A 14,692-nucleotide genomic window follows, 5' to 3' on the forward strand; every position below is an offset into this window, starting at 1 on the left:
GCTTCAGCAAGAGGTCCCGTTAGATATGATACCATAGCACCGAGTGAGCCAGGCGACCAGTTGGGTATATTCATGTCTATTCATGTCTATACCAATCTACTTCAAATAGACCCAAGCGTCGAGAACCACTGCTTCTACCAGCAGCCATTGCATCTGCTTCAAAACATTTTCCAATTCATCCCCCAAAGTTCATCTTAAGTGCAATACTCGGCTGGCTGGCCTCATCACCGGCTCTCTGCGCCCTTCCATCACCTTCTCTGCCGGATCTGATGACCTCCTCCATGAAGGCCCTCTGGCCCTCGCCCAAGCCCGCGACAACGCTGCGGAAGGCCGACTGGTTCGCCGCGGCAAGCTCCAGGAGCCGCGCGCTCGTTTCGCGGTAGGCGTCGCGGCCTTCGCTGGCGGCGCGCGACAGCAGCGTCGGCAGGACAAGCGTCATGGCCAGGGCCGTGCGGTCCTTGGACAACGTAGCCACGTACTGGCAGAGCGCGTGGGCGATCAGGGACCGCGCATTCTCTGGGTCTTCTGGCTCCGTGTTGGTCACAAAGGCGATGAGGCGCGGGAGAAGATGGCGTGCGATGGTCTGGTCCGCCGGTGTGGGGTTGGCTTGGAGGAGGAGCGAGCGGATGCAGTTGGCTGCTATCTTGGCGGTCTGGTAGATGGACAGGTATGTTAGTCTTGTGACCAAGAGATGGGTGGGAGATTTATGTTCAGTCGGCTGCTTGATAACCAGACTAACGTACCATGCGATCCGTCAAACAGTCAAGCAACTCCTCGAGGAACCTCTCTACGAGCGGTTCGCTAGCCGGAAGATGATTCCGCCCGCCCGTGAACAGGATTGTGAGGGCCAACAAGCAGTTCTTGACACATGCAAGTGACGTGGGAGCCTCCCGCTTCTGGGCGTGCAGGTAGATGGACAAGAACCGCCGTAGGCAGCCTAGCAGCTGGACGTCAGCTTGCGAGGCGCCCTTGTCCGAAACGCGCCTCGAGTTAGCCATGCTCGTAATGAATCGTTTCAGCGTCGGCAGGGACTGAGGCACAATAACCTCCTGGCATGAGGGAGTCGCAAGGACGGTGGCGAAAATGTGGATGATGCATGCATGTAGGTCGGTCTTGATGATGACGGGGAACACCTCCGCAGCATCAACAAGCGCGTTCAATGCCGTTTTGACCAGGATGACCGCTTCTTCAGTCATCTGGTGACGGGTCGGCTGAGGGCTCTCGCTCAGATTTGGTAGCAGGCCAGAAAGAACCAGGACTATAATGCGCGTCAGCTCGAAGAGCTGCTCAATGTCTTCGGATAGCTCTCCACTGTCAGGTTCTTCATGCTTCCGCGCAGCCGGATGGGCTACACATAGAGCCCTTGCTATTTCGACAATCACCCCCTGCACATCAAGCCCTTCAGTAAGGACTAAACGGTCAAGAAGGTCCATAGTCTCGGAGAAGATGGCCTCTCGGTAAATTGCTTGGCCAGACACACTCGGGTGCAAGATCTTCTTGAGCGCTTTGAGAATCGCAAGCGTCTGCTCCTGGGTCGCCAGAGACTCGCTCTGCCCAGGCTTCGTGGCAAGCGCCTCAAACGCGATGCCGAAAAGCACGAAAAAGAAGGCTACCGGCTCATCCCGGTAGTTGATATCAGCAGCCCTGGAAACGCCATTGGCATTAGGATGCGACACTTCCTTCCCATCCAATGCGTCAAAGACAAATTCGCTGTCCTGCTCAATGAGACTGGCAATGGCGTCGACCAGCTTCAGCCACGTGTCTTGGTAGAACTTCAGCTGCGTCTCCCTGTTCAGAGCCGCGTAGACTGTATCCAGGCTCCCAGAGAGCGAGGGTGGCCCCAGGGTCATGGAAATATCCGGCTCAAACCTCAGCCGCGCAAATTCCCGGAGAGACTCAAGCCATAGCGGCGTCAGCGTACCGATGTGCGGCTTGAGGACGTCGACAAGGTATTTTTGCTCCGTGCTGGCGACCTGCAGCTCAGCCCAGGCACCAAACACTGCCATCTTAACCATAACCCGCGCGTTTGAGCTTAGACCCTTCAGATCGCCAATCCCGGCATTCTCGTCTCCTGTTACAAAATTCTCCAGTGAGCTCACAAGAGTCTTGAGAATCCTGCCCATCCTGTCGACATCAGTGACGATTCCAGTGGCGATGAAACTCGCGCAAACGTCCACAGCCTCGGCAGCCAGCTCAGGAGAAGAGTCGGCGGCGAAAGCTGGAGTAAGGGCTGAACTAATTTGGGCCTGGTATTGCTCGAGCAGCATTGCTTCCTCGAAGTCAGGATCTGGCGCTTTTCCAAACATCTTTAAAACGGCTCCAATAATTTTCAAGCCCCATATCCTTTGCTCGACGACGCCAGACGTAGATGCTGAGAACGCCATCCGCACGACATCCGCAATCTTGCCCTGAAGCGCTGTCTGGGCTTGAGACTCGCCGTTTGTTGCGATATCCTTGGAGACGATGATAAAAATATCATTCAGACAATCCATCGCAAACGTGCTGACCTGCCATCTGAGAGGTTCAACATCTGAGCTGCTTGAAGTCTCCTTGTCCTCCTTAGCGCCTCCTGAAGCGACAGCAAACCCAGCTACTTCTTCATCTTGTAGCTCGAGGCCAGTGTTGGTCTTCTTGGCTGTTGCCTGTTCCTTGACTGCCGCCTTGGGCCTCGTCATCTTGAGGACGTGCTGGAAGCGGGCGAGCCAGGCGGCCGTGTTTTCAAGACATGTGTGGCGCATCCAGTTCCTGATTGTGTTCCGCATGCCCTCGTGACCGGGATCCGAATCAAGCACCAGCCAGAGCTGGTCCTCGAAACCCTTATCTGCGGCTTCAATCACGTCGTATGGGTTCCTTTTCATGAGATTATGCAGACCATCCACCGCAACGTCCCGCAGGACGGTATGCTCCGAGCTGAGATAGCGCTGAAGAGTCTTCACATACTCGCCGAAGTTCATGTAGCCCGGGGCGTATAAGGAGAGGTGCTCCAGACAGACAAGGCTTGCTCGCTGTACTTCAAGATCCTCTTCTTGTTGGAAATACCCAACAAGGGTGAGGATGAGCTCTCTTGACTTGGCCGAGTCCTGCAGATCAGGACCGAGCACATTGATCAGCGAGTCGACGCAGTGGGCAATCGCAGCGGATGTGGAAGACTCGACTTCGAGGTTCATCGTGGCAGGCAAGGCCACTTCAGGATTGTGGGTCTCTGCAAAATAAAGATTGGCAAGCATCCCAAGCGTGGCAGGCACATAATTCGCGAATCCGAGTCCAGATGCATCCGAGACTCGGGCAACAGCTTCCAGCGCCCAATAGTGAACGGTAGGATGCGGGTCATTGCAGAGAGACAGCAAGATGTTGAGGATCGTCTTTAGGTGATATCCAGCGGCCATGCTTCCAATCTTTGCCTGAATGCTCCCCAGGGCCATTGCGCAACCGGCTCGTGCGCTCGGTTCTCGGTTGACGACGATGGTATCAACGAGGTACTTTATCTCCTGATTGGTGAAAGCGTTCCCACAAGCGCTACAGAGTCTTGCGACTGCCTCATAGGCAACGCTACGAACGTACTGGTCCCGGTCGAGTACGAAATCCCTGAGCAGTTCCTGTATAAGCTTCTCCACGGCTGGGTTGGTCACGTCGCCCGAAGGAGACTTCGTCTCCTTGACCGCTACTCGTAGGATTGAAAGGAGAGCAGCAGCAACGTTGACGTTGATAGCAGCCTGCCGGCCGAGGTCTCGCTGCAATGACCCGGCCGCAATGAAGGTCGTTACTTGCTCTAGCACGCTTTCTTGAACCTTGGGCGGGGTTAGGGGGAAGACAAAGGCAAAGAGCTGAATCGCCATGTTGACAACCTCGGTTGCTGGAGGGTCAGGAAGGTCAGGGCCGTCCCCGCTGCCGATGTAGAGGATGGAGGCGTCGTGTTCAAGGGTACCGCAGATGGGTGAGAGGAGAAGCTTCTCGATTTTCTCCTCGAGCCCCTCTCGGTTTGATGGAGAGCGGTCGATGGAGCTCTCGTGTTGTCCCGGAAGCGGCCTGAAATCAAAGCCTCGAACAAGCCCCGTCACCCCGAACCCGGAGTTGTCGCCGACATCCCAGATGGTCTCAAAGGTCCCGGCTGTGTTTGCAATCGAAGCACTTAATGAGCTCGGAGTGTAGTTATCCGGGTCCGCAAATAGCGAGATGGCAAGCGTGAGGAGATTAGACTGTAAGAGTGCCTCGGTGCCGCCAGCCGGGCTCACGTTCACGAGCTTGGTATAGCACTGAAGCACTCTACGTTGCACCATGATTTCCAAGTCCTGGAGTTGCAAAGACGGTGTCAGCCTTTCACTGATGTCCTCTGCTGTTTTCTTTGCAGGTAGAGTCTTGAGGAATGCCGTTGTGCTCTGCAGCATCGTGGCAATGCGCTTCGAGATATCGACTGTCAGCAGCCGGCTGTTGAACTCGAGGAAGGCCAGGATCGATCCAAGTGCACACTCGCGGACATGGGTGAGAAAAGAGGCGTTTAGATAATTCCGGTGGATAGAGCTGTCTTTTGACAAGACCTTTGGTAAGGCGTTCTTCCAGAGGAGAAGAAGCTGTGATAGATGGATCTTGACAAAGTTGGGGCCAAGAGACATTAGCCCTCCAATGAGCGTCCAGGCGACCTGGATCTGGGTGCTCGCTACTCGCAGCTCTGAACTGCCGCTGGACTTGAGCAAGTTTGTGGACATTGTAAGCACCCGGCTGTTGATGTCGACCGAGCCATAGAGTGGCCGTAGCGGACTCGCGCTGAGGCCGGCAGCGAGGCCATGCGCGAAGCCGATACACCTGCGGGGTGAGCTCCTTCCCGTGCCAAGCAACCCCAGTTCTCTGCTCAGGCTGTTCATGCAGACCGAGAGGCAGGGTAAGAGCTGTGCGGGACAGGCCAACACAAAGGTCTTCAAACATGACGAGGCATATACCTGAACGGTGTAGCTTGGGTGTTGTAATACCTGCAAAAGGCTATCACGACAAGCCTCTGCAAAGGTGTTGGCAGCCGAGCCAAGAGTGGTGATCAAAGAGGCAAGCGCGCCTAGGGCAGCGACCAGAGTATGTTTGGTAGGCTCGGGCCTCTCCTTGAGGGCTTGCGGATAGTCCTTCAGGATGTCGTTGATGAGGGCCTTGGCCGCGCTGGTCTGACCCGATTCTCCCAGGATCTTCTTCCCAATGATATCCTGCACGATGATCTCGACCATTCGCCGCGAAATCAGCAGGCGGTAGCGGTTGTTGCATATGTTGTTGTGGCCCAGAATGTCCACGGTCAGGCTTTCCACAATCCGAACGTAGTTTATCTCTACCGTCCTCTCCCCGAGCTTTCGGAGCATGTTGCCAAAGCAGACGGCGATCGCCGCTCTCGCTCGGTTCGTCGTTGACATGCGAACATATTGAGTTGTTAGAGTCTTGAGCATGTCTATCAGCGAGAGGGCCAGCATCTGGGATTTCTTGGTCGGTGCAGGGCTCTCTGGCCGCGGCGGAAGGTCGTCATCGTCCTGTAAGGCCCCCGGTTGGACGGACTGGCGCTTCACTGCCTTGGACTTGGACCTCTTGAGCAGGACTAAGGGTGCCTCGCCAACGGCTGTCTCGGAATAACCCCTGACTAGAGCCTCGGCAAAACAATCAGCGGCCGCGGAGCGCACGTGTGGCGAGGGCGAGTCGAAAGTCTTGAACAAGGAAGAGCGAAGACTGTCGAAATCGCTTGACGTCTGGAAGTAAGGGGTACACTGTACAAGCCAGCGTAAACAGCGACATGCTGCAATGACGACCAGCGACCCCTTGTCGCTCGTGGCATAGCTACGGCCCTGTTTCCAGATATCCCTCGCGATGCTCTCGTCCAAACTGCTGCCAAGCATCTTTGCGATCTTGCCCAAAGCTGTAAAAACCGCGGCGCGGAGTCCGGCATTGCTCGAGGATGACTTCAAGGTCTTCAAGAGATTGGCGCAGGCAAGCTGATGGAGGTTTATTGCGCTGTCGCCTGCGGCTGCGTAGACGTCTCCCAAGCAAGTGACGGCGGCGTGCCTCGTCCGGGCTTCGCTCTCGTTCTTCGGCTTTCCGCTGGATATCATTCCGGCCAATTCGGTCACCGTTTCAAAAAGCAACTTCCGGTCTCCCCTCCCAAAAATGTGAGCAAGGCATGCTCCCAAGGTGTTGCGTATGATTCTGGTCGGGCCAGGGGCGGGGAGACTAATGATTTTGAATATCTCCTTTTTGAGGTAGACTTGCTGCGCGGTGCAGTCATCGGCCGAAAGTTCAAGAACATGTTTTCTGAGCGCCGAGACGAAGTTCAGAAGGAGAAGTTCCTGCTGTTCGGTTGGGAGGGCCTGGAGTTTACTGAGATCAAACTCGGGATTCGAACTCGCTGCGGCTGCCGCTGAGGTTCGGGGAGTGTCGCCATTTGTGGTGGTTGGTTCGTCTGCGGCAGCTAATGAGGCCATGTCGGAGTCCTCATGCGTCTGTTTTCCTGGTCTTTGCCGCCTGTTCGTTTCTATACGGAACCAGAATTCGCTCCCGTTGGAAACCAGCGTTGTGTGTGTCAGGGGCGGTGCTTCCTTCCACACAATGTCGTTGTTGTGGATCAGTATAGTAGTAACGTTACTGTAAGTTACACCATGCTGTATCCGTAGTTACCATACCCTCAGTATTACGTGGGGTAATTATGATGAAATCAAGCCAATTGCAAGTTGAGGAAGAAGTGGCCCCCACTCAGACTAAGCCCCCCCAGAGTGGTCCCAGACCAATGATTGTGGTTCCGGCAGGCAGCGCAAACGATCCTAGCTCAGGAAACCAAAATTTTGATGCTACCGCCAAGTCTACCGATATCAAATGTTCCCAGTGCACTGCTAGTCGAAGAACGAACCGGCATCCCTCGTCGGGACCCGTTCACTGGAACGACACTCCTTTTCGTGAGATTGTACAAGTACGGTTTGTATCGTATGTCTTGAATGGTCTATCTATATACGCCCAATCCTGTTCAATGGCGTCTCTCTCTGGAGCTTTCACTCCTTTAGCTCGACAACTGAAGCACTTGGGTTGCGCACAATGTCTCCGCGCGTTTGGTTCCAGCGCTATCCTCGAAGCTGGCCACAACAAATGGAGCAAGATCCGTCATGACAAGGCGGTCAAGGATGCCAAGAAGACCGCCGCCCGGTCAACATTCACCAAGAACATCGCCTTCTGCTCAAAGCGTGCGTCGTAGCCCATCCCTTAGTCCTTGCACCTTCTCAGGACTCACGCCATAAGCAAGTCCTCGGCCCCGACCCCAACTTCAACCCCCAACTGGCAGCGGCTATCACAGCCGCTAAGAAGGGGGGCGTCCCCAAGGACAAGATCGAGGCAGCCATCGCGCGGGGCCAGGGCCGGTCGTCTTCGGGCGCTGCTCTTGAGAGTCTGACGTTGGAGGCCGTTCTGCCACCGTCTATTGCACTCATTGTCGACGTGGAAACAGAGTCAAAGGGACGGGTGCTGCAGGACCTGAGCCTGATGGTCAAGAAGGCCAATGGATCTCTGGGCTCCTCCAAGTTCTTCTTCTCCCGGGTTGGTCGCGTGGTGTTTGAGAAGGGGGAGAGTGGGCTGGATGTGGATCAAATCATGGAAGACGCGATTGAAGCTGGTGCAGAGGACCTCGAGAACGACCAAGAGGGCAATATCGTCGTTTGGACAAAGCCAACCGGAACGGCGCAGGTGTGCCAGGCTATTGGGCCCAAATTCAACCTCAAGATGCATAGCTCCGATATCCTGTGGATTGCCAACGAGGATACAAAATCCAAGCTCGACTCGTCGGAAGAGCTCATCAAGTTCACTGGACTGCTCGAGATGCTCCGCGAGTATCCGGACGTCCAGGGTGTGTATTCAAATGTTTCGAGGGGCTCCATGAGCGATGAGGAATGGGCGAGGATACAAGAGAACCTGGATAGATAGACCTAGCATAAATCCCATCATGTCGCGTATAGATACTGTAACAATAATAAAACACGCCACTCGGTTCGATGGTGGCTCAAATTGAGAGTTGAGGCGATGCGATCGAACGGTCCCGAACCGCCTATGCTCCTTTTGTAACTCGGCATTACCGTCCAAGGCAAGCTCTTGACTATTCGTCTTGCTGTCGTTGGCTCTGAGCGGCGGCATTCGCCTCGGCGGCAAGCCTCCTCTCGCGGTTATACAGCCTTCTTGCTCTTAACCTCTCCAGCTCAGCGTGGATCTCATCGCGCTCCAGGGGCACCTTGTTGGCGTTCTCCGGTTTCGGCCAGAAATCGGGCACCGTAAACCGGTTGTCGAGGTTTGTGCCGAAGTAGTACATGATCCCAATGGGGAACATGACATACATGCCAAACTGCGAGAGGGATTAGTCGCGTCAGAGCATGCGCCGACAAGTGCGGAGGTGCAGGATCGAGGCATACCTTGAACACCTCGAGATTGAGCCCACCCATGCTTTGCTCTAGTAGTTTAGATGCTGCGTTGACAGTGGATTGAAGGTTATGTCGTGAGCTCCGGCGGCGGCAGTTCAATTGTTCGGTTCCAAATCTCTGGAGCTAGGGGTGGGGCCGCTGTGGGGCTGGGCTGAGTGTGTTACAGCACTTTACAGCACTGAGCACTCTCACAAGTTCACGACCTAAGCATATCCTTATCTTAGTATTATGCTATATCCATGCTCCAATCGGATACGATACGAGACCTACGCATTAACGTTGTAGCAGACTATCCAGCTAGACTCGAACGACACTTGGTCAGTTTGTCACTGGGATGGGGCTGGACCAAAAGCTACGGGCTATCAGGATGCTTGAATAGGAATTGCAAACACGGAGGGGGGAGTGTGGAAGATGTCCTCATATATGATATGAAACGAACTATCAGAATTGCAGCCCATATATTCTTGAGAACTACCTACCGGTTCTACCGCGACAGCTCTTCGTCACTCTCCAAATAGCAAGACCTCGCCTCCCAATGACTCTAGACAGGGTATCCCAAACGCCATCCTCTGCGAAGTCTAAATCATCAAGATTCAAGTGCTGCTGATAGCGCCATACTTCGCGGAATCTCAATCCGTCCAATCCCTTGTTGGAGAGATAGGGGTCTAGCCATGTTGCCGACAGGGGCGCAACCAAATATGTACCATTCTTCTCCTTCAGGTACTCGGTGCTTCTCCGGTCCGCAGGAGTGTCGCAGGTTGCGAGCTTATCTAGCTCTGCGAGAAGCGTTTCCCCCTTCATCCCCATGACGTCTTGCGTACGCAAGACCTCATTCTTTCCGTTCAGCAGCCAGATTGGTGGCATATACGTTTTCCACCAGATTGCCTGCGTGGCATCTGGCTGCTTGCTCATGAACACTTGAGCTGGGATAATCCCCCCTTGATGATAAACTCCCATCAGAGTCCCCAAGAAAAGGTTGAAAGCAATCCAGGATCCGACCCACAGCCGCAAGACTTTCTCGTTTTTCGGCAGCCGGATGGAGGAGAGGATAAGAGGAACGGTTGGGAGCAGGAAGCGCGCTTCTTGGTGCTGAGACAAAGAAAGCACCACGATTCCCGATATGGCCGAATAGAGCCGCAGGGACTGGTGCGGTCTCATGCAAAGGAGTAAGGCCGCTGGCCCAAGCAGCTGCGGCAGGTTAACCAGCACGTGTTGGTACCATGGGTGCAAGCCGTGTTTCGCCAGGTTGCTCGACGAAAGATTGTACAAGAGATTGTTTATGGGCGTGAGGACGGGATTTCGGACCAGATCGGACCAGGAAATTGAGTGAGGAGCGTAAAATGCTGTATCAAGCGCAATCGCGAGTGCCGTTGTGCACAGTCCAGCTGCCAGAATCGCGATCAGAGACCAAGGGCTTTTAGTTGATTAGCATCAATGGCATCTCTCGGAGCTGATGAGTTGTCTTACTTTTTCCAGTAATAAGGCAGAAGCCGAAGCCCTGGTATTAGCAAAAAAGCTGGGAAAGTAATCCTGTTGAAGGCCCCGAAAACGGCGACGATCCCGAGGACTACTGAAGCAAGAACTGAACTCCGCTGCTGTGTCCCGCTGGTCAGCAACTCCAACCTCCATATACCAATCTCCAGGACGTGCGCCTACTGGGTTTCCGACGATGCGCTCAATCAGCACCAAACACCACGCGACAACCAGTGTTTCGATCGAATTGGAAAAGGTATGGGTTTGATATGTCCATGTAACGTAAGACGACGCGACAAGGAGGACGGCAATACGTCTCTGGCGCTGCGACTGGATGAGCTCGTGGATCGCCCAGTCCTCCAACACAAAACCAACGATAAACATCAGCACTCTCAGGGCCCAGAACACAGCAATCGGCGGAATTTCGCCATCATTTCCATTGCCAATCCAGAGCCACCGGAGAAGGAGCATTGGCAGTCCATAAACGGGCCATAGCGGAAACACGCTTCGAATCGGATGATCGGTCGTGAATTCCCAGGTACGCCGGACAGGGTAGCTGAAGATTTGCCCTGGATCACACTCGAGTCAGCATCCCGTAGCTACCTAGATCCATAGACGCTGGGTCGCCATCCGAACAGACGAAGGCGACGGATATCAGGGAAGGCCGACGACTGAGGTCTATGCAGTTCACCCGTCGCATCGCTTCATGGACGCAACAAACCGCCGCACGTACCAGCAATGACCTCGGGGCCTTGAAAGTTCTCGTCCGGGTGTAAGTAGCTCGGCGACAGGGCGAACCACAGCCGAACCAGAACTAGCAAGAGGTATGTTCTCCGCCACATATTAAGTCAACTATAGCGGAACTCAGCAAGACACTGCTGTAGCTATTAATTCGAAGTACCCGTATGGGTCAAAGCAGTCGCAGCTCGGTCGCTTGCCCGTGGGAACGGCATCACCGGAATCGAGAATGGGACCAAGTGGGTATCAGAGAACGTAGAAGGCTGAACCGTCGCAAAAGTACTATCATGTCCAGGAGGGAGAAAAGAAATGTGATTGCACCGAAACCAGAAGAATGGAACGATGGAAAGAGGAAAATAGCATGGCGCAAATCTCGGATGGAAATGCTGGCAAGGCCCGCGCGACTACGATGGAGTTGGCGACGTGTTAGTTTCGTGGGTCAAGTAATAATTAAGCTTTGTAAGCGACAGGGATCAACCTCGTTCCCATCTTTGACAGGTTAATTGTGCCAAGCAGTGACGGAAATTCTCCATCGCCTGAGCCTTTACTAAGACTACAGATACCTAGAGTAAGGTTGGCCTTTCAAAGGATTGAGTGTGCAAATTTCTATTGTTAGTCCCCCAACTGGTACGACCTTTGAATTGATGCCACGTACGGAGTATGTATTTACAATACCCAGATATAAGATGGAATTGGAGATGGGATCGAAACGACTCACCAGATGAAGGTTCCGGATGCAGTCAACCACTTACCACTATGTATTTTGCATTCCAGTGTCAGCGGGCATGTGAAGGACGAATCATTCTCATCAAATAACCTTGAAGGAGTAGACTGAGACAGAGCCCAAGATCGAGTCCACTGTTTTGGCAACAATTTCTTTCCCGGGTAGGTACAACGTGATTATGTGAGCTCTTAGTGTGCAATTGTAGATTCCCATGGCCCAGGTTGCATGACCAGAGCTGGACAGAACTACAATAATTACCATGAATCTTGATCAGTAACAATTTCCTGTATATTCAGCACCGACTGTGTGTTAATGTTCTCAATCTCACCTTGGGTTGCTCAAAGACTTTGGATACCTTATCCAGTGCTACAGTGATTGTGAAACTACGCTCCCTGGTCTCTTTTGGTAATCAGTGGAGTGTCGCAGGCGTCAGCCTCGAGTGGCCCCACAGTCGCAACTGACACGGACCCGCTCCCCGGCAGCCTTGGAACTTGATCTGTGCACAGAAGAGTTCCACTTCTCCAGCAGGCACCGACCGCCACAACCCCTCCAACTTCAATGCTTTGGGGCAAAGGCACAGGCTTCCAACTTACCAACTGCCGTACTTTTTACCCTTCGAGTTTACAAAATCTGAGCGGTCGCCAGTTTGCCCCAAACTCAAACTGCCAAATACCGGTACTCAAAAGCAGCGCATTTGTGGAGGTACCCAGCCCATAAATTTCTATATTCCCCTCCCAGGATTTCGTCGGAACAGTCCTCAATTCACCGGTGCCCCGCGATCATCAACTCTGGTAGAGTAACGTCAGGACATCTAACTATCGTCTGCGCAGTCATCGATACTCCAGTTTGACTCAGCCGTCTACCGCGAATCTCTCCATTTTCATCGCAGCCACAACACGATCGAGATGTCGGCTGACAAGAGCACCCAGAGGGTCACTTTGACCAGCAACGAGAACACCAATATCGAAGTCGGTACGTCTTCATAAAGCCCTTAGTTTGACCTACTGCAGCATTGCTTAACTAACGGCACATCAGACCGCGTTGTCGCCGAGCGCTCAATGCTCATCAAGAACCTGATCGAAGATCTGGGCGACGATGTCACCAGCGCGCCCATTCCGATCCCCAACGTGAACGACCCTGTGCTGCGCAAGGTTGTCGAGTGGTGTGAGCATCATCGCAATGACGCTGTTCAGTCTGCCGACGACGACAATGACAGCCGCAAGAAGACCACGGACATCGACGAGTGGGACCAGAAGTTCATGCAGGTAGACCAGGAGATGCTTTTTGAGATTATCCTGGTGAGTCCTTACCAAGTGCATTCCGGTCACGTCATCTGCTAATTATGGGCATAGGCTGCAAACTATCTTGATATCAAGGCTCTTCTCGATGTTGGCTGCAAGACAGTTGCCAACATGATCAAGGGCAAGTCACCCGAGGAGATCCGCAAGACCTTTAACATCACAAATGACTTTACGCCTGAGGAGGAGGAGCAGATCAGGCGGGAGAACGAGTGGGCTGAGGACCGTTAAACTGTCACCGGACATGCCCTCTAGGATTACCAGTGGGGCTAGTGCCCGTTTCGGCTTCTTGATCCCAAATCCCACAACGGGCGGCTTTAGTTGCCGCTCAACTGATTTTGTCGCCCGAGACCTGGTCATTCTCAAAGGCGTTTGGGTTTCTGTGTGTGGTTGCTTTTCCCTGCAGTTTCCGTTGGCAGTTCAGAGCTGGGGGGGAAGAAAGGCTATCGGCCACCATTGGGCATGCGGTGTATGAGGGTCCAGTGAGATCACCTCTGGATCCTCTTCCGATCCCACGCTTGCACGCCGCAAAGATACTTAATCCCGTACAAGATTTTTTGCACCCATACAGAGCATTTTCCTGTTCTTGATATTATCGATTTGCCCTTGGCCCCGGTCACTGTCGAGAGGCTTCGATGACATCTTGTTCACTCAGGCAGGCAGGACGCCTCGCCGCTTGGTTTCAGACAAACAGCAGTTCACCATCGCGTTTTTTGCAAGGATGCTCCCTTGTGACACCAGTATTATGAAGATTGGTGGACCGTTTGACTGCCAGATCCCTTGTTAACACTCTGCAATACGACCTTGGGTCATTTAGTGATTTGGTTTCCAGGACATGCCGGAATTCCAATCGAACAAACCGGTTGGGACTCTCTGGGGCCTCAAAAGAAGATCCCGGTCCCTTCTAACCTGCCTTTCTGAAATAGGAACCCCATCGGGCTTCGTCTTGGAGTGTAAAACCGTGCTTCGCAGCAGACAGATAGAGAGGTTCACCGGGGATTTGTCACGCAAAGCATCAAAATGCCTTTTCTCATTCCGTTTTCCCCCGACCCTGAAATGCCATGGCATACTCCGTGAAATCAAGCCCAGAGTTAAATGAGTTTCCTCGGCCAAGCGAAAAAAAAGCCCAACCCGCGCAAATGTTTGGTCCGCCTGCCTGCCTTGCAAAAAGCATCATCTAGAGCACCCTCCCGCCCTTTGACCTCCATCCCTAATCACTCCTGGCCTGTCGTCCCTTTAAATTGATCGTCAACGGCGCCCGTAACAAACTCTCCATCCTGTCGACAGCCGAGAGCTAAGTGAGGGCCCGGCCGCCGGTTGACGGATTGATCGCTTGGTGAGTGTTGGGCCAGTAATGGTAGCAGCAGTAGCCGTGACAAAAGCGAGCTTGTTGTTGGGTTCGAAGGAGGAAGGAAGAAAAATGGCATTTAGAGGCCAAGCCGAGTCTTGCGCCAATGTCTCCGCTTGGCGTTGTACCTGATTGTTTGAGGTCGTGTTAGTCCGCTGTCTTCTGCGGCGCCAGATGGCCATGTCTGTATATCTCGAGATGCAGGGAATATCGCATTTCACCGCGCTTCCCTCTGAAGAATTCAGAGTAGTTCGCTTGGATATTCGTACCTAATGGTGTTGCCGGTGCGGAGCCGAATCCATTGAGGGATGGGCCGGTTCTGCTTCTGGGCCTTGGCCAGCTTTTGCTTGACACGGAAAGTCTTGTGGCTCTGTCAAGGAATCACAATGTCAGCCTTTGGATGCTACAACACCGACCCCTCCGCTGGATTTGAAAGGTTTATCTCGCTGTCGAAAAATTCGAATCGGATTCCTGAAAACTCTCCCAATCTTCGAAGACAGTAGCAGTCACATACCGGCATTTTGACGGTGTTGTCGTGAGTACCGAGTTGGTGTCGATGTCGTGATGCTTCCTCAAGGTGAGTTAGGATTCGAATATTCGATGTGGGCTTCAGAAAATGGGCTCGCTAGGGCCAGGGATGAGCGTGTGGCTGAGATCACGTGCATCTTCTGCATGAAATGGGGCTAAATGTGGCTTC

The 14,692-nt window shown here is 53.5% G+C and overlaps 6 protein-coding genes across 6 annotated transcripts; 2 read left to right on the forward strand and 4 right to left on the reverse strand.

The window, feature by feature from the left end:
• Positions 1-175: 175 nt before the first annotated feature.
• Positions 176-6,443, reverse strand: N656DRAFT_795967 (ARM repeat-containing protein; the record flags this gene model as incomplete). The annotated part of the gene is made up of 2 exons (XM_064817477.1): positions 176-652; positions 744-6,443. 2 exons carry the CDS (start codon positions 6,441-6,443, stop codon positions 176-178), a joined length of 6,177 nt encoding a protein of 2,058 aa, XP_064672858.1.
• Positions 6,444-6,804: 361 nt separating this feature from the next.
• Positions 6,805-7,926, forward strand: N656DRAFT_843069 (YebC-like protein; the record flags this gene model as incomplete). The annotated part of the gene is made up of 2 exons (XM_064819070.1): positions 6,805-7,193; positions 7,253-7,926. Exons 1-2 carry the CDS (start codon positions 6,983-6,985, stop codon positions 7,924-7,926), a joined length of 885 nt encoding a protein of 294 aa, XP_064672859.1. The 5' UTR covers positions 6,805-6,982.
• Positions 7,927-8,095: 169 nt separating this feature from the next.
• Positions 8,096-8,435, reverse strand: N656DRAFT_703643 (uncharacterized protein; the record flags this gene model as incomplete). Its single annotated transcript, XM_064811109.1, has 2 exons — positions 8,096-8,338; positions 8,406-8,435. 2 exons carry the CDS (start codon positions 8,433-8,435, stop codon positions 8,096-8,098), a joined length of 273 nt encoding a protein of 90 aa, XP_064672860.1.
• A 100-nt stretch (positions 8,436-8,535) lies between these two features.
• N656DRAFT_492218 (glycosyltransferase family 22 protein) lies at positions 8,536-11,166 on the reverse strand. The gene is made up of 6 exons (XM_064809829.1): positions 10,621-11,166; positions 10,071-10,456; positions 9,882-10,009; positions 8,894-9,828; positions 8,685-8,711; positions 8,536-8,617 (listed from the first exon to the last, which is right to left on the reverse strand). The coding sequence occupies exons 1-5, from the start codon at positions 10,727-10,729 to the stop codon at positions 8,704-8,706; spliced, it is 1,566 nt and encodes a 521-aa protein (XP_064672861.1). The 5' UTR covers positions 10,730-11,166; the 3' UTR covers positions 8,536-8,617; positions 8,685-8,703.
• Positions 11,167-12,254: 1,088 nt separating this feature from the next.
• Positions 12,255-12,878, forward strand: N656DRAFT_795970 (E3 ubiquitin ligase SCF complex, Skp subunit; the record flags this gene model as incomplete). Its single annotated transcript, XM_064817478.1, has 3 exons — positions 12,255-12,321; positions 12,385-12,647; positions 12,702-12,878. 3 exons carry the CDS (start codon positions 12,255-12,257, stop codon positions 12,876-12,878), a joined length of 507 nt encoding a protein of 168 aa, XP_064672862.1.
• A 1,196-nt stretch (positions 12,879-14,074) lies between these two features.
• On the reverse strand, positions 14,075-14,365 carry N656DRAFT_704456 (ribosomal protein L39e; the record flags this gene model as incomplete). Its single annotated transcript, XM_064811183.1, has 2 exons — positions 14,075-14,123; positions 14,265-14,365. Coding segments are annotated over 2 exons (150 nt in total), but the record flags the coding sequence as incomplete, so codon positions are not given.
• Positions 14,366-14,692: the final 327 nt, after the last annotated feature.

Source organism: Canariomyces notabilis, assembly GCF_033297395.1.
Source record: "Canariomyces notabilis strain CBS 508.74 unplaced genomic scaffold N656scaffold_4, whole genome shotgun sequence".
NCBI lineage: Eukaryota > Fungi > Ascomycota > Sordariomycetes > Sordariales > Chaetomiaceae > Canariomyces > Canariomyces notabilis.